Source organism: Manacus vitellinus, unplaced genomic scaffold (assembly GCF_001715985.3).
Source record: "Manacus vitellinus isolate BGI_N305 unplaced genomic scaffold, ASM171598v3 scaffold_6_pilon, whole genome shotgun sequence".
Classification (NCBI taxonomy): domain Eukaryota; kingdom Metazoa; phylum Chordata; class Aves; order Passeriformes; family Pipridae; genus Manacus; species Manacus vitellinus.
The window spans coordinates 38,463,011-38,486,745 of NW_021940750.1; the positions used below are offsets into that span (position 1 = coordinate 38,463,011).

General features: G+C 45.5%; 1 protein-coding gene across 2 annotated transcripts in view; it reads left to right on the plus strand.

Moving 5' to 3' along the window:
- The window catches only part of RTN1 (reticulon 1), a 120,804-nt gene that overhangs the window by 95,879 nt on the left and 1,190 nt on the right, over window positions 1-23,735 (plus strand). The window contains exons 1-6 of one of the 2 annotated variants that reach the window (XM_008922197.3): window positions 8,076-8,491; window positions 19,880-20,087; window positions 20,901-21,039; window positions 21,920-21,989; window positions 22,375-22,421; window positions 22,512-22,570. In XM_008922197.3, coding sequence (XP_008920445.1) covers window positions 8,431-8,491; window positions 19,880-20,087; window positions 20,901-21,039; window positions 21,920-21,989; window positions 22,375-22,421; window positions 22,512-22,570 — 584 coding nt within the window. In that variant the 5' untranslated portion in view covers window positions 8,076-8,430. Of the gene's footprint in view, window positions 1-8,075; window positions 8,492-19,879; window positions 20,088-20,900; window positions 21,040-21,919; window positions 21,990-22,374; window positions 22,422-22,511; window positions 22,571-23,735 lie in introns of those variants that run through there. The other variant, XM_008922195.3, reaches the window with a different exon arrangement.

A 23,735-nucleotide genomic window follows, 5' to 3' on the forward strand; every position in this document is an offset into this window, starting at 1 on the left:
TCTATTTTGCATATATATATATTCGAATTCAACCTATATCTCCTATTATATGCATGCTCATCTCAGAGTAGAGAGCTACCATTTCTTTTGCAGAAGCATTCAGGAAAATGTGGGTTATGGTGTTTAATGATATCATCAGGAAAATCTGAATTCCTTAGTTTTTCTTCCTTTGGTTTTCTAAATGTGAAATAGTTTTGCTGACCTATCTTTAATCCTTTGGCCTTGAGAATGGGAAATTAAATTGTCTTTTCTCAGATACTTGATGTCAGCATCCAAATCAGGACTTTCTCATTGTGTGCAGAGAGGGGGAGCAAGGATATATGATGTTCAAGTACTCAGAGATAGGATCTGTTCTTCAGAGAGAAACCCATTTCCACAATTTCAGTGTGGAGACTCAGTTCTGCATTTTTTTCCTTCTCTTTTTTCCTCATTTTGCATCTGCTTGAATGAGATAACTAGTTTTAGGGATGACTGATCTTAAGTTTCTAATGAGCTGGCTCCAGGGTGTGGATTTTCATTGCATATTCTGCTGATTGGATGCTGGAAGCTTGCTTGACCTTGCTTATGGTATCTTCCATGAGATAAATACGTATTACATATGATCCATCCTTTCCTCTTCCCTCTGCCCCATGTGAGGGGATGTGCCAGGGCAGGGAGAGCCCCTCAGTACTCAAACCACCGCTGTTTTTCTGTGTAGCTCTTCTTCCAACTGATGTCCTAAAATGCCCCACAAAACCATTTTCCCTGTTCGTTTCCCCAGCAAACACAATTCTGACCACTTTTCAGCCAATGCTTCTGGCACATCATTTCCTGATCTAATTCTTCTAAATTACCCTAGAGGCCCATAATAACATTTAAAACTCAAGAGTGCTGCTTCAGTGTCCAAAGCGCTTCTGTAGCCAGTGCTCATACCGACTCTCACCAGAGCCCTGCTCATATTCTTTCTTTGCTTTCTCCCTCCCACAGCCTTGCAGTGACACTCCTGTCTTACAAGCCAGTATTTTATGTCCTTCATTTCTCCTTTTGGCTTTTTTCCCCCCTTGGACAGCACCAATGCACTCCTTATCCATCATCCCTTTGTGCCACGCAGCACTGTTGGCATTGCTGCAATAAGCAGCCACACTCTCTGCCTCCTCCCTCGCCTTTGCAAGTGCTGCAGGGCTGCTTTTGCTCAGGACAGAAGCAGCTGCTTCTTAATCTGCCCCTGCCCAACCTGTTCCCCCTCCCTCTGCAACCTCAGCCAGGATTTTTGCGTGTTAACAGCCGGCTTCCCAGCCTGAGTACGATTTGGGCTGTGGCATCTTGGTACCCAGGTGTCTCGCATCCATGGAGCAGGCGGTGTGGCTATTGGATCCAGCAGTGTATTAGTGATCTGTTGCTGTTTTCCAGGGAAAGCTGGGGTTGCCATGACAATTGTGTGTCGGTCGAGCCTGTGTGTGCATGGCCACAGCATCTGCACACCTCCTTCACTAATGCATTTATTCTCCCAGCCTCCCTGTTCAGTGGGGTGGGGGATGCAAAGATGCCCATGGTGGGATGTTTGAAGCAGCTCTCTAGCATGGTGAGCAGCTCAGAGCCTGCTGGATTACACTCTTCCCTGAAATAAATTATTTTAGGGGAAGAACTGGGGCTGGAGAAAGGGGCCTGCTCTATGTTAAGTCATTCTGCACCTTCTCCCCCCTGCCAGGTTTGGGCTGGCAGGAGGAGCACCATGTACAAGAGCAGAGGAGCCAAGAGAACACTGCAAACCACAGCTCATTTGCAAGCACTCCTGGCTGCTTATGAGAATCTCAACCTGAATTAAGGGCTTGTGGCACTGCTGCAAATGAAACCTCAGTCTCCTGAACCTCTGCCTGCAGGCTGTTAGTTTAGTTTGCAGTCACAGTCACACAGTTTGTAGTCGTATTTTGCACTTGGACAGAGCATCCCAGCCCCTGAATCGGCACCTGGAGCTTCACAACTTGGGCCTGATCCCAGCAGGGCAGGAGCATGAGGTGGCCCATGTAAGCTGGAAGCAAAGCTTCAGGCATTTTTGTGGGAACATCTTTCGTGGGGGTGCACTGGAGCTGCTTGAGCTCAGGACCTGGATATGTGGAGGAGCAGAGGGCAGGACAGGATCTGTCTAGTGCAGCTCTGTGGCAGAGCTGTGTTGGCTCAGCACTTTGTCTGGATTGCAGCAGGGCTGCCTGCCTGGGGCACGGCTCTCTCTGGGCACCATGTGCCATGTGCTTGTAGTGGCGTGGTCCCTGCTCACATTCTTATTTCTCCCTCTCCCAGCAAAGCATCTCAGGGGCTGTGCCTGCCCTCCAGAGTGCCAGCAGCAGAAGGAGAGAGCCGGCAAGATGAGCTGCTCTAGAGCCCTGGTGGTTTGTGGCACTGCCTCATTTCCCAGCTCAGGCACTGTCCACCAGTCCTTGCTTTGAGATTCTGCTAAAAATGCATCATTGTCATCTCTTCTGGGCATGGTTGGCCAGAGAGGAGGCTCCTCTGTCCCCCAGGATCTTTACGCAGCACTAGGCAGGATTTCACCATTTCCAAGAGCAATGCAATCCCAATTCATCTTTACAATCTTGATCCCCCCTGGTCCAAGAACAACAGCCTACCAGCCTGCAAGTTGTATTGCAAAAATGAGTCAGGCTCCTTTGTTAGAGCCGCAGATGTTGTGCTGGGTGCTGCAAAAACAAAGCTTAAAAAGCAGACAATGCCCCAAATTTAAATAGACCAAGCAGACCCGGAGACCTAAGGGAGGTGATTCCCAAGGTCACGTAGGAAGCCTGTGGCGGACGCAAGGACTGAACACAGATCTCCTGAGGCTCAACCACACTGTGGTCTCAGGACTGCCTTTTCTTTTGTCTTCCAGTCCATTAGGAAGATCAGTTAATGAAATGGAATTAATAATGCCAGCTGCAGCACCAGCAATGCTGTAGGAGAGAGAAAAATTTCACAGCACAGTCTTAAAAGGCTTGAAAATGGGAGTAGGCTGTGAGTGCCATGAGAGCCCTTTGTAATGGGGGAGTGCAGGAGGTCAGCCAGAGTTTTAGGGTCTCTTCGGCTTTACTGATCGAATCTTAAAGGAGGAATGAAAATGTAGCCACTACCTTCCCCAGAGGAGAGAAACACACAATTTTAAGGTTCCCAGCAACTGAAAAAAAAGTAGTCCCACTGGAAGGAATCAAAAGACTTTTCTAGGTCAATGGCAGGAATAGAGCCTTTATTTCTATGAACCTCACAGTTCAAAAATAACATTAAACAACAAAGAGAAGTTAATCCCACTGAAGAACCAGGAGTAAATCAAAACAGATTCTTATGTGTAAGTCATGTTGTTACCTGCAGTAATCAGGGAGCTCAAACAGCACCACAGGAGTCCCGGCCATCTCTGGGATGGCCTGTGAAGAGGGTCTGTGCCAGCTCCACTGAGACACATCAGATGTTCAAAACTCAAAACTGTTTAATAACAATAGCGTCAAATCTAAGGACTTGCCCCCACATGGCTCATTTACTAGGATTCAAGGAAGGGCCACCTTGTTGCCTGGAAGGGAAGCAAGTGCAAAGTGTGTCTCACCTGATTCTTTCACACACTTATTTGACTCATGTCACGTGGTTACTGGTGAATACCTTAGGATAATCTCAGACTTGGAGCAAAAAATGGCTACGAAGAATAGTTCTGCCGAGCAGAAAGTGAAAGAGGCAGCAGAGCAGAAGCGTAGCAACGCATCTCCAAATCACACTTCTTGTCCTCATGAACCATCCAAATATTTTGATTGATGATTTAAAAAAACCCTTACAAACCCAGGCATTTCAAGACTTATAAAAGAAATTGCAAGGAGACTGGAACATTGTGTGACAGGCTGGGACATGGGGCTTCTTTTGTTACGAGTATTCAGCTCCAGACTTTAATTGCACCAGTTTAATACCATATTGTCTTTTTTACCAGTTTATTGATTCCTTTTGTGGTCTGAAGACCTGAGAAAAAAGGTAATTCATCACTGCATTACATCTCCTAAGAGAAAATACGAAAGACCTGGGGCAAAAGACAACAAGGACGGAGCTGTCTATGTTCTACCTGCAGTAGATGTAGCGATGGACCTGAAAAAGCCATCGGCTTCTCCCGGCTCATGGCCTTGCCACTTGAGCTGCCTCTGAGTGATTCTGCAGACCACAAAATGTGCAAGAATGAGCACCAGACAGTGAAAAGGATGAAAGCAAAGCCAGGATCTGGCCCATCCCTCTGCTATTGACAGCCTCCTTACAAAAATGGAATTGCTGGCTGCCCTTGGCTTGGAGTACTCAGGCAAAAATTCCCCGTTGCTCTTTAGAGCTTCGAGACATATTAATGCAACTTTTAAAATAGCCTCCTCTCTATTTTTGTTGCTAATGCTAAGAACAAATTAGCTTAGAAGAAAAACCCAATGATCTCCCTTAATGCTATTGTTCTCCTGAAGTGCTAAGTGTCAGGATCTTACAGCACCACGCTGCAGATCTGGCACTGCCCTCAATGTGTCCCACGGAGCGTTGACGCGGAGTGATGCGGAGCGCTGCTCCGAAAAACGTAATCAGTCCAAAGTGCCTTCAAAGTCACTGCTCTTTGAGCAGAACTAGCAGTGGTTTCAGCTCTGCCTTTGGATTTTAAGTCATTAAATAGCCTTTGAAACCCATGCTCATTTCCACCCCCGCCCTCCGGCGGGATTATTGAGGGACAGCCCTGAAGTTTATTTAGTTCCATGTGTGATCCTTCCTGTGTTAGAACAGTGGGTACTTCTGACCTCATATGGACTGTTATGCCAGTTCAAGTATATTTACCTAAAAAGCCTTAAATGTTGCTAACTCTGACCTCATCAGAGCTCATCAGTGGTGCACAGGCAGGCTGGGTCACTATGGAAGTGGGAGGACCTTTGGAGGGAAACAAGGTAAGGCTGGAGTCCTGATGCAGGACTTCTGGTGCCCCTGTAAAAAGCACAACCCTGGTGGCCCACACACCATGGCAAGGTGCTCGTGTCTTTTGCTGAGCTGCAGTCTGCACCTCATCCAATCATCCCTGTTGTGGCTGCCCCATCCCTGCAAGTGTTCAAGGCCAGGTTGGATGGGGCTTTGAGAAACCTGGTCTAGTGGGTGGCAACCCCCTCCATGGACAAGGGGTTTGGAATAGATATTTTAAGGTCCCTTCTAGCCCAGACCATTCTGTGATTTTATGATTCTACGATCCCTGCTGAGGTTGGAGGGATGGAAGGAAACAATCCAGCCATCAGTACCCTACAGATGTGTTAACTTGGCCAGAGGTTTCCAGCAATAGGAGGTTAGAAAGGGCTGAAAACAACCAGGTAACTCTATTTTACTGACTCCTTACCCTACACATCCTACATACACTGGTCATTACCTCTGGCTGAGCTAATTAACATGCAAATACTGATGAGCCCACTTGGCTTGTGGCTGTGCCATCAACACTGCGCTTCATGTGACCTCACTAACACATCTTAAGATCTGCAATAATTTCAGTGACATCCACAGGAGAAGAAAGCTTCAATGGACAGTGCTCTGAAGGGAAGGGAAGCAAATTCCATTTACTGATTTTCATCCTGCTTCTATCCATGATCACAGGAAAGTTTTCTTCCAACACTGCAGTGTCCTGTAGTTGATGCCAAGATCTCTCTCACCCTTCAGATCCAGGCAGTGCCAAGCTTATTCGTGCCTTCCAGTCTGCTCAGTAAAGCTTGAATTGGTGGTCCTGGTTTAGTTCTGGTGAAAAGAAGCAGTTCTTACCCTCAGACTATTGAAAACCAGCTGCTTAGTCCTAATATTGGCTCACTACTTACTGAATGCATAATTTAAATTCTTATTGTGGAAATAAATTTTTTATCAATAACTGTTTCAGTCCTGGATCCACCAGGGCTGATTGGCACTTTTTGTGCACACCTATGTAGTCACACACAGTGTTATGTGTGAGACACTGCCTTTGTCCCTCACCTGCCTCAGCTCCTGGGATAAATGAGTGCAAATGCAATGTTCTTGTTACTGTGGTAAAGTGATGGGTTCTGGTTGAATTAAAATAGTTCTGGAAGTAGTGTGGGACAGTCCAGTCACATGGGCCAGGTCTGAAGTGATGCTTTTCCAAAGGGAAGTAAGAATTGAGGCAGGAAACCTGATGATATGGTTCATTTTAGTAGCCTGGAAGAGGAAATGGAGACATGAAGTCTGGGGCAAGACAAATTCCTATAAACAGTGGAGGCAAGGAGAGATCATCAGTGGGATGTTAAATGTACATGGCCCACTCTTCTGTCCAAAGGGAATTTTTCCTTTATACCTGACTGAGAAATGTGGTTTCCAGTGAGACTAAGCAGATATCTTTTGCCTTCTCTCTTCTGTGTTGCTGGTGGTATGTGCCAAATAGGCATGAATTTCACCTGTGCACTGTGTTTGGGGTCTCTCTGGCTTTTTTCCAGGTACTCAAGGATTTAGGAGTTTCATGTGAGTGATGGCTCTGCTCTACATACTCTGCTTGTAAATACCTTGTATGATGGATTGGTGCTGGGAACCCCATCACAACAGTGTGCAGGGCAAAATGTATCAATAGGGATATTTTCTGCTCCTGCAAAGGGTCTAAACCAATCAGCCATGCTTAGAAGTCATCCCTTGCCAACCTGTTTCTTCCCTTTTTTAACAAAGCCAGGAAGAACGCAAAATCCAGATTTGTGACATTGTTTGTCAATGATTTAATCTTACTATACGCAATGATAGTTGAAGCCAGTTCTGCACCAATTAGTTAACTATTTCACTGTTAGGGGAATTCAAGCCTAAGCAAGTGTTTTGGGGGATATCAAAGACGGTTTAGAAACATGAACAAAAGCTGTTGGCCTCTGTAATCCCAGCAGAGTTTCCTAGGTAAAGGGAAAGATCACAGTATGGTGAATCTCTCCAATTTTGGCTTTCTTCTAGGAGATGGGTTACCTGAGGGAAGGGTAAGTGACCTACTACTGCCAGTTGGAGGATGTATCTGTTAACTCAGGCATTAAAGACCGTTTGGTTTTGGAGCCAAAAGAGCAGAGGTTCAAACTCTATTCCCTGTTCTGATGGGTACCTGACCCACTGTGTCTGCAATGGTGTCTGCTTCTATACAAAAAAAAGCTAAATTAAGCATAACATGACTAAAGTAAAATTATTTCACAAACTGTCATGATCTAAAACATTAAATACAGACTCAGAGAGGAGAGGTCCCCAGCTGGGATTGTTCTGCCAATGATGACTGGACCAAGTCAGATATGATGTATTTCAGGTCACTCTTCAGTGAAGTGGGGTGACTTTTGGGGGAGTTTCTCAGTAATTAATAATGACCCCAAAATCTGAAAATGCAAACAAGTTGGGTGGCAAAGCATTTTTCTTTCCCAGTATTTGCCAAGTATGCTCCAGTGCTTAGTTATGATGTCTCTGTAAGGCTACTTACAGTAGTTTTTCTGGTGGGGTAACTGAGGCAGAGACCATGGGAGGAGTGTCAGGGAGGGTGTTAAAATTCAGCTGTTAGTGGGCTCACAGAAAGGATACATTTTCACGAATTGTCCTGTATACCTGCACACCTACACCTCAAATCCTGGTTTATGCAGCATTTTGAGCAGTGAGTGAAGGCAACACTCACACTGAACACCCAAACCTGGGTGCAGCTGGCAGTCCTCAGCATCCTGGTGTAGCAGGGCTTGGCATGAGGGGCCACATGGGTCACCCTGTGCCTATAGGGGGAAAAGGGTGATCCCCAGTGCTGTGGATACTCTGCTGTTTTCTACTGTTTTTTAAAACATAGCAATATGGGGCTTTCTCTGTTGGGGTCAGATCCTGACCTTGTTTTTTTTCCTGCCTGCTCCCTGATCTCACCCAGCTGGGCAGAGATGGGGGGGAAAGGCGGGGGGCATCAAATCCTGAAGGGGTTGGGTGAAATTTGGCCCTCACCAAAAAAAGAAAAAAAAAAAAGAAAGAAAAAAAAAAGTGAAGAAAACACCAGATTCCATCACTGTCAAGAAATTTCTGGAACACGAATAGTCACAACCGTAGAGACACATAGCAAACACTGCTCACCCTCCGCCGCCCCCCCCTTCCACCCACACCCAATTTGTTTTTATTTCTTTGCCATCAGGTTGCCTTAACCATTTCCATGGCTTAGGGAGGCTAAGCCGCCGAGCGCAAGCTTTTGATTTGAAAAGGGACTGCATCCCCTTTTCAAAGGAGCCTGCTCCCTAGGGCAACCACATCACACTGCTGATTTGCTGCAGTGGAGACCGCAGCGCGTACAATATGCCCTCCCCCTCCGCCTGTGCTGCTTACAGCATCAGTCCGGAGCCGAGCGGGGAGACGGGAGCGATACCCACTAACCCACCCATGCTCGGGAATGCCTGACTGGTAACGCAGTGCCTCCGACGAAAAGGACCGGCAGCTCCTCAGCTCTCCGAGATGCAAGCCAGTGCCGATTCCACCAAGATGGACTGTCTTTGGAGCAACTGGAAATGTCAGGGTATTATATCTATTCTAGTGTTGCATGCTAGAAGGACTGCATGGCAGAGGAGGCAAAGGCAGGATCCATCCATTTTTGCATTGTTCACCTGTGGGCCTTTGCATGCTGTTTTCTCTCCCTCCCCGTGAAGCTTTTCTTTTGGGGTAATTTAAGAAAGAAAGATAAAAAGCCCTTAATTCTTTGAATGCGTTTCTCCCATCTCCAGCTGCCTCACCCTGAAAGCATCCAGGATACAGGTCCTCCCTTCCCACCTTACAGCTCATTCCCAAAGCATCCGCCCTTGCCGTTAGCGGCGTCGTTTCTCATCCTTGACTCTCTCCGTCGGGATATCGCTGGCATGATTTCCTACCTTTCGGGCTTTAGGAAAGCCGGGTGACGGTGAATTGGTGCCCGCTGGGGCTGGCGAGGGTTGGAGGTGGTGGCGTTGGGCGCCTGGGTGCCTCCTGCCCACGGACACACCCAGAGCCAGGCTTAGCCTAGTGTCGACACAAAGAAAACGCAGCTTTAGCAAGGAGGGCGACAGCTCCAGGGCGCCGCGGGATTGCCCCCTGCTTCCTACTTTGCCCTAGGATAGCTTTAAAAAAAAAAACAACAAACAAACAACCAACAAACCATTAATCCTCTCATTATGCTGCCGAGCACTCCGCTGAGCCGTTCGGGGGTGAAATGTTGCGATGATGTTGTCTCTCGCTGCCGCGTAGGCGAGGGGAACAATAGCATCTCCCTTTTGGGCTGATTTTCAGCGTATTTCCAGCGGGTCGGTGTCTGCGCTGGGTGGGGCTGGCCACCTTCCCGGGTGCCTCGGACAGCTTTTCAGCCATTTTTAGTCGGGCTTCACACTTCCCAGGCAGCATCCAGCCTTTGTTTTGATAAAAGAACAGTCTCTGTGACGCTGCTTGGTGGGCAGATTAGAGGGAGAAAAGCTAGCGGCTGATCCTGCGGGGCAGGCTGCTCCGGGCAGGCTTTGTTTGGATGTATTTTTTAATTTTAAAGTGCGTGTTTATGCTGAATAGTCAGTTCATGATGTTGATGCTGACAACAGGGTCCCTGGGAGAGAGCTTACTCCATAGCATCATCTCATTAAAGGGTCCAGGGTGCTTGCACACATAGTTTCATAAACGCAGCTCGATGCAACAGAAGCTGGAAAACCTTCCTCAAGTGTTTTTTGGGTAGGGGGAGATCTCCTCTGACAGGCAGTTGTCTCTGGGGAGCTTGATATTTTTGCAATCTTAATTCAGCATCTAATTGTATTTACGGACTGAGGGTTTTTTAAGGAAGATGAGTAGCTGGAAAGTAAACAGATGCACCTGTTAAATGCCAGTCTCCAGCAGCTCCAGCTTTCCATGCCGTTATCAAGGGCGAGGGTTTTCCACAGGTCTGCCTGATTCACTAAGCTTACACGGGAGAGCCACAACCAAACTTCAGGGTCTTTTCATCTGAGCTTTGCAGATAAACTTCCTCGTAGGGTGGGGCTTGGGGTTTTTGTTTGGTTTATTTTTCCCAAAAATGCTCAATATTTTGCTGATTTTTATAAAAACATTGATTTGCTGAGTCAGATTGTTGAACCACCTGTATTTAGAGGCAAACGAAGTATTTTCTTTATTTATCAGAAAAAAAAAAAATTCATAAAATAAATAAGGGGAATAATGAAGGGCATGCTGCTAGTGTATGATAATAATAATAGCGTGGTTTCTCTCCTTCAGCGTTTTCCTTTTTGAAACTGTGGTAGGTTTGCTGAAAATTACATGACAAAATATGTCCCATGCTGGTTTGAAAAAAAAGCCCCAGGTCTGAAAAAATCAACGCAGCTAAAATAAATCACTTGCCTCACTTCCACTGAATTTGCATATTTTTTTCTTATTTTTGGGTGGTGCTTTATGATTTAAAAATGGTCCTGCAGAAAACATGAAATAGTCACAGAATATGATTTCTGTCAGCAAAATTCTTTGATCAGTCCAGATAAAATAGAAGAAATTTAAAATTCAGAAGAATGGAGACTCAATTCATTGATTCTTTTAATATCTATTATTCATGTAGTCTCTGTCTCAACCCAGAATATCAGTTTCGTGCAAACCTGGAGTTGTATAATTTTGCCAGCTTCGTTCTCAATTGAATTATGGTTCCTCCCTGAAAACTCTGGAATGTCTGTGAGCATAACAGGTGCAGGCAGAAACCTCAGTAAATGCAGAGCGTATTTCTACTGAAATTAAGGAGATACAACACTGAGGTTTACATAAGTTTTAATTACTAAACAGTCAAGCCTACAACTAGCTGTATCATTGGGTTGACCTTAGGGCACTTATAACTGTTTGGGGATCTTGAGGAGCTGCAGAGGCACTTGGTGAAGCTTTGGCTTTGCCCGACTAGACCAATGTGCTGTTATTTTCCTTGCTGTGAAGCAACTGCCGCTGTTGCATATGTTTAGGAATATTGCAGAGTGTTTTACCTGTCCATGCTGCAGGTTCAGCAGGATTATTGCAATGGGAGATCACGATCCAGCCCTTGGGTGAGCAGGACTGTAATTTGGCCCCGCTGGGGGTCTGCTTAATTCAAAATATTAACACAGGTAGCTTTGGGGAGTCGCAGCCGACTTCCACGCCCCAGTCATCTCCCTGCACTGGAAGGTGATGCATGTGAAGCAGGCTGGGATGGGGCCATGCATAATGCATGAGCGTGTGTAGGAACGTCTCTGACTGGGCATTCTGGTGGCTGCGGGCCCTGGAGTGACAACCTACAGCCAGTGTCAGCCGTGTGACACACCGAGTGTGCAGCTTCCAGAGGGGCCCTGCTGGGTGAGGTGTGCCTCCAGCTTCTGGTGCAGCACCTCTGTGCCTTCCCCAGGCACTCGGCCCTGCTCGGCAGGACACAGCTTCACACCCTGCCAGAGAGGTTTCTCTGGGTTAGGAAGGACATAGAATCATAGAATATCCTGAGTTGGAAAGGACCCACTAGGATCAACTTCTGGCCCTTCACAGGACAGTCCGACAATCCTACCATGTACCTGAGAGTGCTGTCCAAAAGTTTCTTGAACTCTGCCAGGCTTGGTGCTGTGACCAGTTCCCTGAGGAGCCTGTTCCAGTGCCCAGCCACCTTTGGGTGAAGAACTTTTTCCTAGTATCCAAACTAAAACCTCCCCTGACCAAGCTTCATGCCATTCCCTCAGGTCCTATCACTGATCACCAGAGAGAAGAGATCAGAACCCAATTTTGCCCCAAATTGGTGGAGGGAGCTATTTCATGTCAGTTCACTGGTCCCCATGAATATTCCCTTTTCCACTCTCTTCTTCTACATGCCAGCTCTTGTGTGGTAGTAACTGACATGCCTGTTCCTTCACTTTCAACCTCCTTCAAGACTTAGTAAAAAAGAAGCATGGAAAGATCCAAAGAAACAGGCCTGTGAAGAGTTCATAGAAATGATCCTGTTATCCACATTATAACTTAATGTGGAAAAGGACTGCAGACTTCATCAAATCCATCTGGCTGACATAACTGCTGGGACTGGAGTTATTGATTAGCATTTTCTTGACAGCTGTTTTTGGAGAACCAGCTTTCTTGCTTGATTGATATATCATTGGTTTCGAAAGGGTGATGAGAAGCTGCACCAGCTGTTCCTGGTGATGTTCCCCGCTTTAAGGCTGAAAGAGGAGTTCAGTGGCAATAATATGGATGCACGCAGTTAATCTGTAATCTTATTGACAGTTGTGAAGCCTGTTTAATTACAGCTTTATAATGAAAACTTAACTTTAGCCAGTTGGTACCTTCAGTGCTTTCCTGAAAATAGTGTGGGCTGATCTCTCAGCTGGGATGCACGCAATAAAAATATGTCCCAGTGTTTGGTTCTTGGTAGGGCTAAAATCTTGTAACCAAGTCATCATCTGGTGTAACCAGATTAACTAATAGTTTCACAAAACTACACTAACTCAGGAGGAATTTATTTCCTAATTTCACAGAAGATTTCCTGTGAAATTTGATTGAAATTTGTCAAGATTTTTTTCCACTTTCAGGTTTACTTTCATTTTAATTCGTGTCAGTTCTTCTTCCAGCACATTCCCGTTGATGGCAATACAACTGTAAGATCAAGAGCTTAAGGTTAGAGGATAAATTCTCTTAGATGTGCTTCAAACTGTTTGTCTGCCAACCATCCCAAAGAACACCTTGACCTAGGAGGTCAAAAAATCCGTGAGACAGTGTGCTCTGCATACCTGCTGTGCATCATAGAATCATAGAATGGTTTGGATTGGAAGGGACTTTAAATACTATATAGTTCCAACAACCCTGCCATGGCCAGGGACACCTTCCCCTGGACCAGGTTGCTCAGAGCCATGTCTTTTAAGAACAGATGGACAATATTCTTTTATTGCTACAACAAGGTGAAAATTCTGCAAAAATAAGATTATTTAAAGGTATTCCCCTCGGAGTAATTTAAATTCCAACAAGAGGCTGATGGGGCAATAGCTGAAGGCAATACTGGAGGGCTGCTTTTGTTTTCATTAGGATTCTGGGACATAAGTTCCAGTGAGGTTTTTTGGTATCAGAAGGGATACTCTCCACATCCCACTTAATTATCACAAATAATATAGGCTTGAACCTTGATTCATTTTGAAAATCTGCAGATTCTCTAATGTTTGGATAGAATTAGAGAGGGTCCAGGTCTGTTATTTTAGTCCAGGGGCATCTTGGGAAAATCTTAGCATTTCCATAGCATTATGTGCATTCAGGGACTCTGCTTGGTCTCTGCTCACTTAAGGTGAGAGCAGTATCATCCTCCACAGAAACTGTCTTAAGACAGGTAATGATACAGTTTGATGAGCAGGAGGTGTGTGTTTCTCTGGCCTCTGTGTTTAATCCAGGTCTTCAAGCACCTCTCATTTGAACATGAAAATAACAACAGCATAATCATTAATAACAGCAAAAACAACATTACTAAATACTAATTAATATAAATAATAAATAATGCTACAATGGGCTTGTGTGAGGTGTGGTTGTAGGGCTGATATTTTTATTGCCAATCCTCCTCTGTCTACCCAAGCCCACTCTGGTGCCTCATGTAAGAAAATTAGTCAATACTTTTTTGCTCACATTCTGATCTCGCAGATGGAGTAGGATATAATGTGGAAGGTATAACTGTTTCAAGACTTTCCATTTCCCTGGTCCTGTTCACGCTCCAGGTATCTTCTTGGTCTGAACTTTCAAGTTAAGTCTTGGGACAGGTAAGGATATAAAGCTGACCTGAGAACAGGAAGTTAATGGGCAGAGCATGTACGAGAGGTAGGAAGAGATTCCTCAAGGCTGGAGATAAAGGATAAGGAGATATGCCTCATGAAACAGCACATATATTCATTCTTGGCTCTGCTGTTCATCGCAGCAGTCTCCTGGAGGCACCAAACTGTTCATTCAACTGTGTATCCATCTGTATTACATTAGAATCAGATCTGTTGTGGTGAGAGGAGCAATGTCCGCATTGGATCCTTCACTGGAGAGAAGAGGGAAGGCCTGGTCCTGCAGCCCGTGGTTAAAGCTGCAAACTGGACTTGCTTTGAGTGTGAGCAATATTTATTTCTACTCAGAAACCTACAGAATTGTTGCATTTTGTTGTCAAATATTTTTGTGACAGTGTTGTAAACAAGATTGTTCTTAAATTATGTTTCCTGCTCTTTTCACTCCCAGTAGGTCTGAGAAATGCTTTATGAAGTCATGATATTACACTGTGTACAGAATTAAAGGCTGTGTGTAGACAGGTTTTCCTCACTTCTCTTTAAAACTAGCATTAGATAAGGAGTGAAGCTGTACAATGTATTGATGACATTCAAGGGTGCTGTTAGTATGCTGAAGAGCATACAACCTTTTAGGCAGTTGTCAAGACCTGTGAGCTTCATTTTAGGGCTGGATACCAGGGGTTTGCCACACTTCTTGTACGGACTTCCATGTAAATGCTGCTTGATGCGTGCTCATTTTTCACACAGTTGTTGCAGTAGAGGAAAAACTTGCAGAACCAGAAGGAGAGAGCAGACGTTTTCAGAGAAAGGGAGGGAGAAGCTGTGAAAGAAGTGAATTGTCCAGCCTGTGCTCAGTTGATCTGCATTAATTTTTATCTTAAAATCTTTCATCTTTCCTTGAGATGTGGAATGGAGAGATCCCCATTTCTCTTACGAAAGTGTATTTTGAAAACATAACCATGTAGGAGTCTGAAGGTGTGAGGACCTTTTAGCTACAGGTTGGTTGAATCCTCTATTTTCCCTGTGGGATCTTCCCTCAGGACCTTGGGCCTGCAGCTGCCCCACACCATGATGCTTCTGGGGACCACGTAAGCCACCAGATCCTGGGGAGAATGGACTCAGAGCATCATTGATTAGTTCACCTCAGCTGTCTCAAATTGTTCACCCCTTGCTCCAGCACTACCCTTTCCAGCCCCCAGGTCTGTCTTTTGGCTTTTTTGATGCCAAATATTGAGGAGCAGAAACATTTTTCTGCTGAAAGCCACAATGAAAGCCGTGAGAGCTTTGAGGCACTGTAGTTAGGAGGCATTCCTTGCTGGCACAAGCACTGTCTGCTGCTGCTGTTTCTTATATTTGTGGGGTTAATTTTAGCTTGCCTCACAAACATGGGTATTTACCAGCTGCTCATATTAACAGGTAGTTGCTTGTATTATAGAGTTCACCTTTCTGCATCGCTGGTCTGGGGTTTGGCCCCAAATGGAGGGTCACATTAATTTAGTTAGGAGAGATGCCATAATGTATAGCTGAGACACCAATTTGGCACCTTTGAAAACTTTTTCAACTAGAAGAACTACGTGAGCAACACTTTACAAGTTTTGCTGTGAGTTAAAAACACAAACAGGTAATAGTTGCAGATAAGTAGCTCATCAGATGCACTTCTCCAGAAAAATTCTTCAAAGGCCGTGGCAGTGACCTGCAGCCCTGTCTTGCAGATGGCTGGCAAGTCCTTTGTAATAAACACAACTAGTTTTGAGTTTGAGACAGCTCTGGCAAAACCCAGAGTCCCTCTGCAAAAGAGTCAGAGCTCTGGTGAGTTGTACTGGAAAGAGTGCAGAGTGACCGACACTGCTTCCCTCCTTCCAAGAGGCCAAAGGGAGATCATGGAAAGCTACAGCTGAACAGCTTCTGCATGTTAATGGGCATGGCCAAGATTTTACAGTAGTGATTTCCAAAACAGCAGGAACCCAACCCTCAGTGAAGCCAAAGCTGGTTTCAATGCCCAAACCCTTTTTACAAATCCGAGCTGCAAACTTTGGGTGGTTCGAAGTTGGCGTTTTGGCTCTCGGAAGTGGATCTTGCTGAGCCAAACAGACTGAGCCCCTGTCCAATTGCATGCAAATCACACATCGACAGCCTCACGTGGCACCAGCCTCCTGCTTCATGCATATTCAGTGTGCACTGCTCAGAATTGTGCCATTGTGGTGGGGTTTGGGCAGCGCCGTGCACACACTCACACACCACCCAGCAACAGACCCAGTGCTTGCAGGACCTTGCACCACACTAGGACCTTTCATTCTTTCCCTGCAGATTGACCAAAGCACTTAATTATTATGTCATTAACCCACGCTGTGAGGGATCCCCTGTCCTTTAATTTATCTGGGGAATGCTGTACCCACCTTAGAGCTGGGCTCAAAGCCTGTCTCAGCCTGGGGCCAGTGTGTACTGGTGAATGTCTCTGCAGAGGAGTGTGTGTGTGTGAAAGCTGCAGCTCCAGCTCAGCTCCTAGCCCTGTCATCCTCATACCCACTGTGTCTCCATGTGCTAGGGAGGCTGGTCTGAGCCTGGGTGGTTGTGTCTTCAGGGTGCCAAGGAAGGGGTGCAGGCAGGAACACACAGCTGCAACCATATTTAGTGACCTGTTGAAGGGCAGTAAACTCCTAGAGTCAACAAATGTTTGAAGGAGTTGTTTGGTATCTTAATCAGTTTTATGTGAATATAGGATGAGGTAAAACTCAAAGGTGATGTATTAATGTGGTGGACAACCTCATCTTTCATTTTCATTCCCAAATTGGGGTTCACCTGCTGGTGAAGGAGCACTCCTTTGACGCTTAGTCTCTATTTACAACACCAGCCACTGATGTGACAGGTATTTTGGCTCTGGTGTAAATGGTTACAAGGGAAAATGGCACTGAGAGGAAGCCAGGCAAAGGATCCCAGCTGCTGCATTCTGCACCTAGTGCACGTCTGCCTGCTTATAAGGGAGATTTGTTTATGTAAGGAAATATAGGACAAAAATGTGTTTGACTACTGACTCAGCAAGGAAGCATTTTTTTACCAAGAGGGTGGTCAAACCCAGGAACAGTCTTCCTAGAGAGATGGTCAGTGCCCCAAGCCTGTCAGTATTTCAGAGGCATTTGGAAAAAGCCCTCAACAGTGTACTTTAGCTTTTGGTCAGCCCTGGAGTGGTCAGGTAGTTGGACTAGATGATCTTTGTAAGTCCCTTCCAGCTGAAATAGTCTACTCTATTGTATTTTAGTCTAGTCTAGTCTGTTCTATTTGATTCCATTCCATTCCAATAATGTAAAAGGCCTTTAGAGTGACTGAAGCTGCAGCTGAAGGAGAAAACATGGCTCTGACACAGCGCAGGTGTTTTTAGCAGCATCTGAATTCCCAGGGAACTGATACGGCTCAAATCCCTGAAGCCTGTCAGCAAAAAAAAAAAAGTGTTTCCTTCAGGGAAGCTCACTGACTGCGCCTGGATTCCACAAGTTTCCATGGATTTCTAGCTCTGTACTCTTCTTCTCCCCCTTCCCTGCCCAAGGAGCTGTGAGGATCACCTCCCTCCTGCATCACGTTTTGCCAAGTGGTTTGGCTCACTCCCTTCTCCTTAAGGAAGAGGATGAGGAGTGGCTGCAGGAGCAGCAAATCCCGCCCAAACAGCTGGACATGGCAGCATTGCTGCAGCTCCCCATCCCTTCAGGGGACATGAGGAGAAGGCAGATGTACTTCCTGCCCTTGAAGATCCTGATGGACCTGTCAGGCTGTGGGTAGGGGGAATGTGTTCCCAGGCTGGACCTGGGCTCTGGGACAACCACGTAAAAATCAGTCAACTCATGTCTCCCTTCTGTATGCTGAGATTTTCCACCTAGCAGTTGGCACACATTCTTTCCATGCACTAGGGAATATTTGCCTCAGGTCTAAAAGGCGCAGGATCCCTCTCTCCCAGATCTCATTTGGCTGGTGAAGGAGGCCAGCTGCCCTTTCATCTGCTCTCTCCCTCATGCACATGTCCCCAGAACTGTGTCATTTGGCCTCTGTCCATCTCGCTCTGACCCTTTCCTTGCCTGATACAGCTTAATAAATACCCCAGTCCTTCCATGGCAGGAACTAAACAACTTTCAGGATATATACACACCTGGTCAAGTCTGTCTTGAGTAACTCAGGATCTTCCTTTTTGAGGGGAACGAGAAAATGCAGTTTGGCCTCTCTCTGCATGAGAATACAGCCCACTGCCTGTCTGCAGGAGGATGAGTTGGAAGATCAGAGGTTTAGTTGCTCATTTTGGGTCTTATCATTAATTGGGATTGACTAAGGGAGCTCTACTGGAGTGAGTTTTGTATTTTTTGGCTCAGCTCTCATTTCTTTGCCTCTCTGCTGCCTGTATCCCAGGGAGTGTTTTCCACTTGTAGGTGGCCTTTTTCTGTCATCAGCAGATGATGTGCCATGTACAGCATCTTGAGCTAGCTCACCTGTGCTTATTTAATTTAATGTGGAGGTTTTGTGTGATAGAAAGTTTAAGTATCCATGCCCCAGGGCTTCTGCAAGAAGGAGACCTGGGCATATATCTGGAAAGACTCCAGCCTAGTCCCTGTTCCATGAAGTCAGCACACAGGATCCCAAAACATGCACCAAGGTCCCTTGTCCCGTGGCTTCCATGCAGCCCAGAGATCTGGTCATGTGTGCTCATGATCACGGGTCTGGTGCTGAATGTTGGCACTCAAAAATAGTAAAAGGTTATTATGTAGTGTATGTTGATGGAGAACACAGCAGGATGGGAATGTTACATGAGGAGAAAAGAGCTCAGTAATACAACAGCAATTTTTGCATTCGAGCCCATCACTTTGAAAAGCAACACTTACACATGAACATTAATGAGTAATGTACCTCATTGACTCAAGGCAAACAAGGCATGGTGACTCACAGTTTTTGGAGATTAGATGATAAGAACTACTAGGCTGGATTAATTTTGTTTCTTTTTGTATCTGTGACTTTTTTTTTTTATTTATTTTGTACAGATTGCAATTTTCCTGAATTTACTCTTTGTTTGGAATGATTTGACAAGAGGCATCTCTAAAATCTGTTTGGCTGGTGCTGTGTTCAAGCTGTTCATGAGGACTTGTGCAGTGTGTGAAATTAAAGCTGTTTTGTTTAGATTGTCATGAGCATGTTCTTTGGCTGGATAGAAAGTCCTCTCAGGAAAAAAGCTGTCGGTAGAAAATAAATTCAGTTCACCTTTCTGGACTAGATATTCCACAGTCCTTTCATAAAACTTTGGTTTTATAGTGTCTGTTCCTGATGGTAAGATTTTTTGCTGGAGAGGTTGAAGTAAACTATACAAAATGTATGAAAAACCCTGTAAAAATTAACTGCTTTACGAATGTAAAATGACATTAGTTGAAAATGGTTTTATGCACTTGTTTTGTTCTAAACAATAGCCCCCATGGAACAACTTTCTCCCATGGAAAGTTACATAACAAGCAGAAAGCGTTTCTGTTTTTAATGTTTCTGAGATGGTTGCAATAGATTAGCAAGAGAGGTTTATTCTGTATTTTAAGGCCTCATCTGAAAAATTCTTTCTTACACATGTGACTATTAAGCGGTGGTAAAACCAGGAGTCTTCTCCTTTCTCAAAACTTAGAAAAGAACAAAATTATATTATCAGAACTTTGAATGGGAAAGTGGTTTATTGTAGCTAGTCCCAAACTTTCTCATTCGTTTATCAACAACCAAAATTGGAAAATGTTTTGATCAAGCATTTGGCATTCGGACTTGTGGCAAAAAAACAATCCGGAGTTCCCGGGCTAAGTAAGGTAGGTTGAAGTCTTCCATACAGCCCTAGCAACAACACAAACCCCAGCTTGCTCTTGCCTTGCTGCTGCAAGAGACCCACCCACCGTGCTGCGGTTGGAGATACTCATCCATCTTATCTAACCCAGGCACAGACGCAAGGAAAACAAGGATTTCAAGTAGGTCATTGGTCGTAATTTCCTCAGAGTGTCGCACAACTCACTTTGCTGCTTCTGTTGGGGAGTTCCCGTTGGTGCTGAAGTGAGCGGGAGCACCTCTCCTCCCTTCACCCCCCTGCAAGCACTCCGAGCGCCGCAGCGGCCGCGCTGGCCGCCCTCGATGCCCTTCCAGCTCCCGCCTTTAACGTATCGGTCTTCCCTCCGCAGCTATCGACCTGTTGTACTGGCGCGACATCAAGCAGACAGGGATCGTGTTCGGCAGCCTCCTGTTGCTGCTCTTCTCCCTGACCCAGTTCAGCGTCGTCAGTGTCGTGGCCTACCTGGCCCTGGCCGGGCTCTCGGCCACCATTAGCTTCAGAATCTACAAATCGGTCCTACAGGCTGTGCAGAAGACGGACGAGGGCCACCCCTTCAAGTGAGTGCTCTGCTGTCGTGGCCCCGGGGGCTGTTTGTCTTACAAACGATCCATTCCCAGTGGCAAATCGCATTTCCGTAGCTTTTCTGCTGGATGAAATTCTCCTCTTGCTCACGAAACGGGAAATAATAAAATATTTTCTGTAGTTCAGTGTCTCGAGAGATGTGAGGCTGTGTTGGCTCAGATCTTGGAGAGAAAAAGGAAAAAAAAGACAACGCAAAAATCGTTGTCCTCTAAGACGTGGGATTTTTTTCCTCTGAAATTCAAAAGTTCCAGAAAATTTTAAGGAAACAGAGAAAAAGGATTTTATTAGAGCTAATGATAATGCGGTATCTCTGCAAGCAGGAGGAGTATTGTTTCTGGGCAGAATCTGTGGGGCACAGAGGGGAAACTACCTGTATCTTTTCTGCAGCAACCCCTTACCTAGGTGATGGTGCCAGCACCAATGCTGGTGCACTCTTGACACTCCACAGGGCCTGGAGGTTTGCTCCAAGAGAACAAGTGATCCATTCTCCTCTGCTGTGCCAACTACTTGGTAAACCAGGTCAGGGAACTAGTGTGGTTTTAAAAAACACACACTGAAAAGAAAGTCTGGTTGGGGTGCTGCCTCTTTCTGCTTCACTTGGGTCAGTTCTGAGCTGCAACTCATGAGTGTAGCTCAAAGAGCACAGAAATTTGTGAGGAAACCCCCCAGACAGGATTTGTATCCCCTTTTGGGTGCGCTAAAGAGACAAATCCCATCAAGACCAGGCTCTGCTTGGGGGGAGGGGGTGAACCTGCCTGCGTTTGTAACCGGACCTGTGTTTCTGGCAGAGCCTACTTGGAGATGGAGATGAATCTTTCACAGGACCAGATCCAGAAATACACAGATTGTCTCCAGCTATACGTCAACAGCACAGTCAAAGAGCTGAGGAGACTCTTTCTCGTTCAGGACCTCGTGGACTCTTTAAAAGTAGGATTGCTTTAAATATTTTTAACCCCTCTCTAGAGGATCAATCTCCATTTCAAAGCGTTGCTTCCCGTGTTGACATGGTTGTCACGAAACCTAGTTTTGTGTAGCTCCGGATATAAAAGTTGCTCTCCTTTTTGATTTAAAAACTGCTTGTTTCCAGCACTTTAGAGGTTTGGGTCTCTGCATTTGAATGTATTGATGCGTAATACAGGACTCATAAATGTGCAGAACCAGCTTAGCTCCACCACAGCTCTAGAAGCTTCTCTGCATTATGCTTTCTGTTACTTTGCCACAAAATGGTGTTTCCCTCTGTTAATCTGTATTTCTTCTACCTGTGGCATTTTCTACTATGAAGGAAGGTCTTTTTTCACTCCCTGCTGAAATAATTATTGATTTTCAGCCTTACACCCAGGCAGGTGTTTGTCAGAGCAAAAGGAAGATCGTTAAGAGAGCAGACGTGGATTAGACTCCTAAATTAGTAAAAACTTTTAGGAAAATATACCCATCTCTCAGCATCAAGGGTTTTCAGTCCCTGAAATTATCACTTTTGGGGCTGTGCTTAACCTGTGTGGGATGACTCCTGCCATCATAAAAATTGGATGCAGAAATCTGTCTGTGCCATTCTCAATGCAGAGTCCTACATGCATGCAATTAAGCCTTAAATATACGTGAAAATCAGCTAAAAGGGTAAGAAGCAGTGATTAGAATGGAGAATGGGGTTTATACACCCAGAAAAACTGCCTAGTTCCTAATGTGCCTTATTTAACAACTCCCTTCCACATTAAAAAAGGCTAATGTACTGTTATATTAGCTAGTTAAGCAATCTAATTCCTTCTTATGCCGACACTGGAGGTGATGTAATGATCCATCTTCAATTTAGTTTGCAGTACTAATGTGGCTGCTGACTTATGTGGGAGCCCTCTTCAATGGCCTGACTCTTCTGATAATGGGTAAAAATCAACATTTCTTTTAAAATCTACTTTTAACTTGAACCCCCTCATGATTTTGGGTTAGACAAAACAGCCTATCCTCGGCATGCCTCCCCCACAGTTAAACCATCAACATTTATTTGCCTTCCCAGTAAATATTCATTATCCCATTACGCTGTCCCTCCTGCCAGAGCTATTTTGCAGTTTATGGCTTTGCAGCTACTAGTCCCAGAGCAATGGGAAATTCCATATTTGGGAGGTTTCAGCAAAGTGCATTTTTGATGCAGAGATCCCTGGTGGATCAGCTGACCAAGTGGCACGATACGTGTTTGTCACTGAAGTAGGTCTCTTCTCTGGAGGAATCTGGTCTGCAGGAATATAACAGTGTGCTCTTTTTCTCCCTCAGCTGTGGTGTCTATGTTTACTCTCCCCGTTGTATATGACAAGTACCAGGTAGGTCTGTCCTCTCGCTGCAGTTCGGGTGTCTGGGTGGTTCTGCCTTGTTGTTGCCTGCTTGACTTGGTGTCCTTTTGCTCCTTGCAGGCACAGATTGATCAATACTTGGGACTTGTGCGGACCCACATGAACACTGTCGTGGCAAAGTGAGTCCAGCAGCAGACTTGGCCAGAACTCTTGCTGTGAGGTCGTGGTGCACTGGGGGTGGCTGAGACCTGGGTGTCAGCCAGGGGACACCGTGTCCTATCAGTGATGTCCTCCCCGGATCCTGGAATGTCAGAGGCTGTGGGAGGGCAGACCCCTGTAGGAACACAGCCCTCCTCAGCTGAGTGCAGACTAAGGCAGAGCTGTGACCCTACATCCTTCTCTTCCTTCTCCTGCCATTTGGGGGAACTGTGGGCAGAGGAGCCCAACCAGGGACTGATGTTCATGTATGAAGTCCATACATATGTACATACGTGGCCAGGACAAACAGGAAGGAATGGGTTAATTCCCTTCCCCACTGAGCAGTCTAAGCCTGGGTTTTTGCATTCAGGGAATTAATACTACCATTAGTGAACTAAGTGGGAATTAGAGCACCACAGCTGTTACAGCAAGAAAATACCTGGAAGCACCATCATCTTTAGTGTTTCAAACCCCTGTGGAATGGATGGAGCACCTGGATGAAATTTTTGATGCAGTCTGCTCTAGTTCCCAATGCATTGCCTTTACCAAAAGCTTTCATGGGATCCCCAAGGGCACAGGGAGGGTCTAAGCATTACTCTCAAAACTTGAGAATTACTGAAGCAGGGGATAGCTGGTCTGGAAGGTAGATCCATACATCTCAGCAGTTTTTATCCATGGCTTTGCAAAAGCTGGATGCATAACAGGTACCCAGTGGAAGGTTACAAAATGGTGAGGTACAGAGAGCAAGTGACTCACGAGAAGCTGCTGAGGAAAATGGGGTTATTTAGCCTGGCAAGGAGGGGGATAGGGAGTGATTTCACAGCAGCCTATAAGTACTTGATGGGAAGTTACAAGATGATAGAACCAGCCTCTTCTCAGCAGTGGCAGATGTTGCTTATAACAAGGAGCAACAACATAAATCCAGTTTAGGAGGTTGTTGTTGAACATTAGGAGAAATTTTTTCACTAGGAGATTGGGACTGGAGCAGACTACACAGAGAGGACCCAAAACCTCCTGCCTTGGAGGTTTTCAAGAGGCAACAAGAAAAAGACGTGGCCAACATGATTTAGCATTGGCAATAGTTCTGCCTCATGTAGGAAGCTGAGTCAAAGATTTTTAGGGTCTCTTTGTAGCAAACATTTCTAT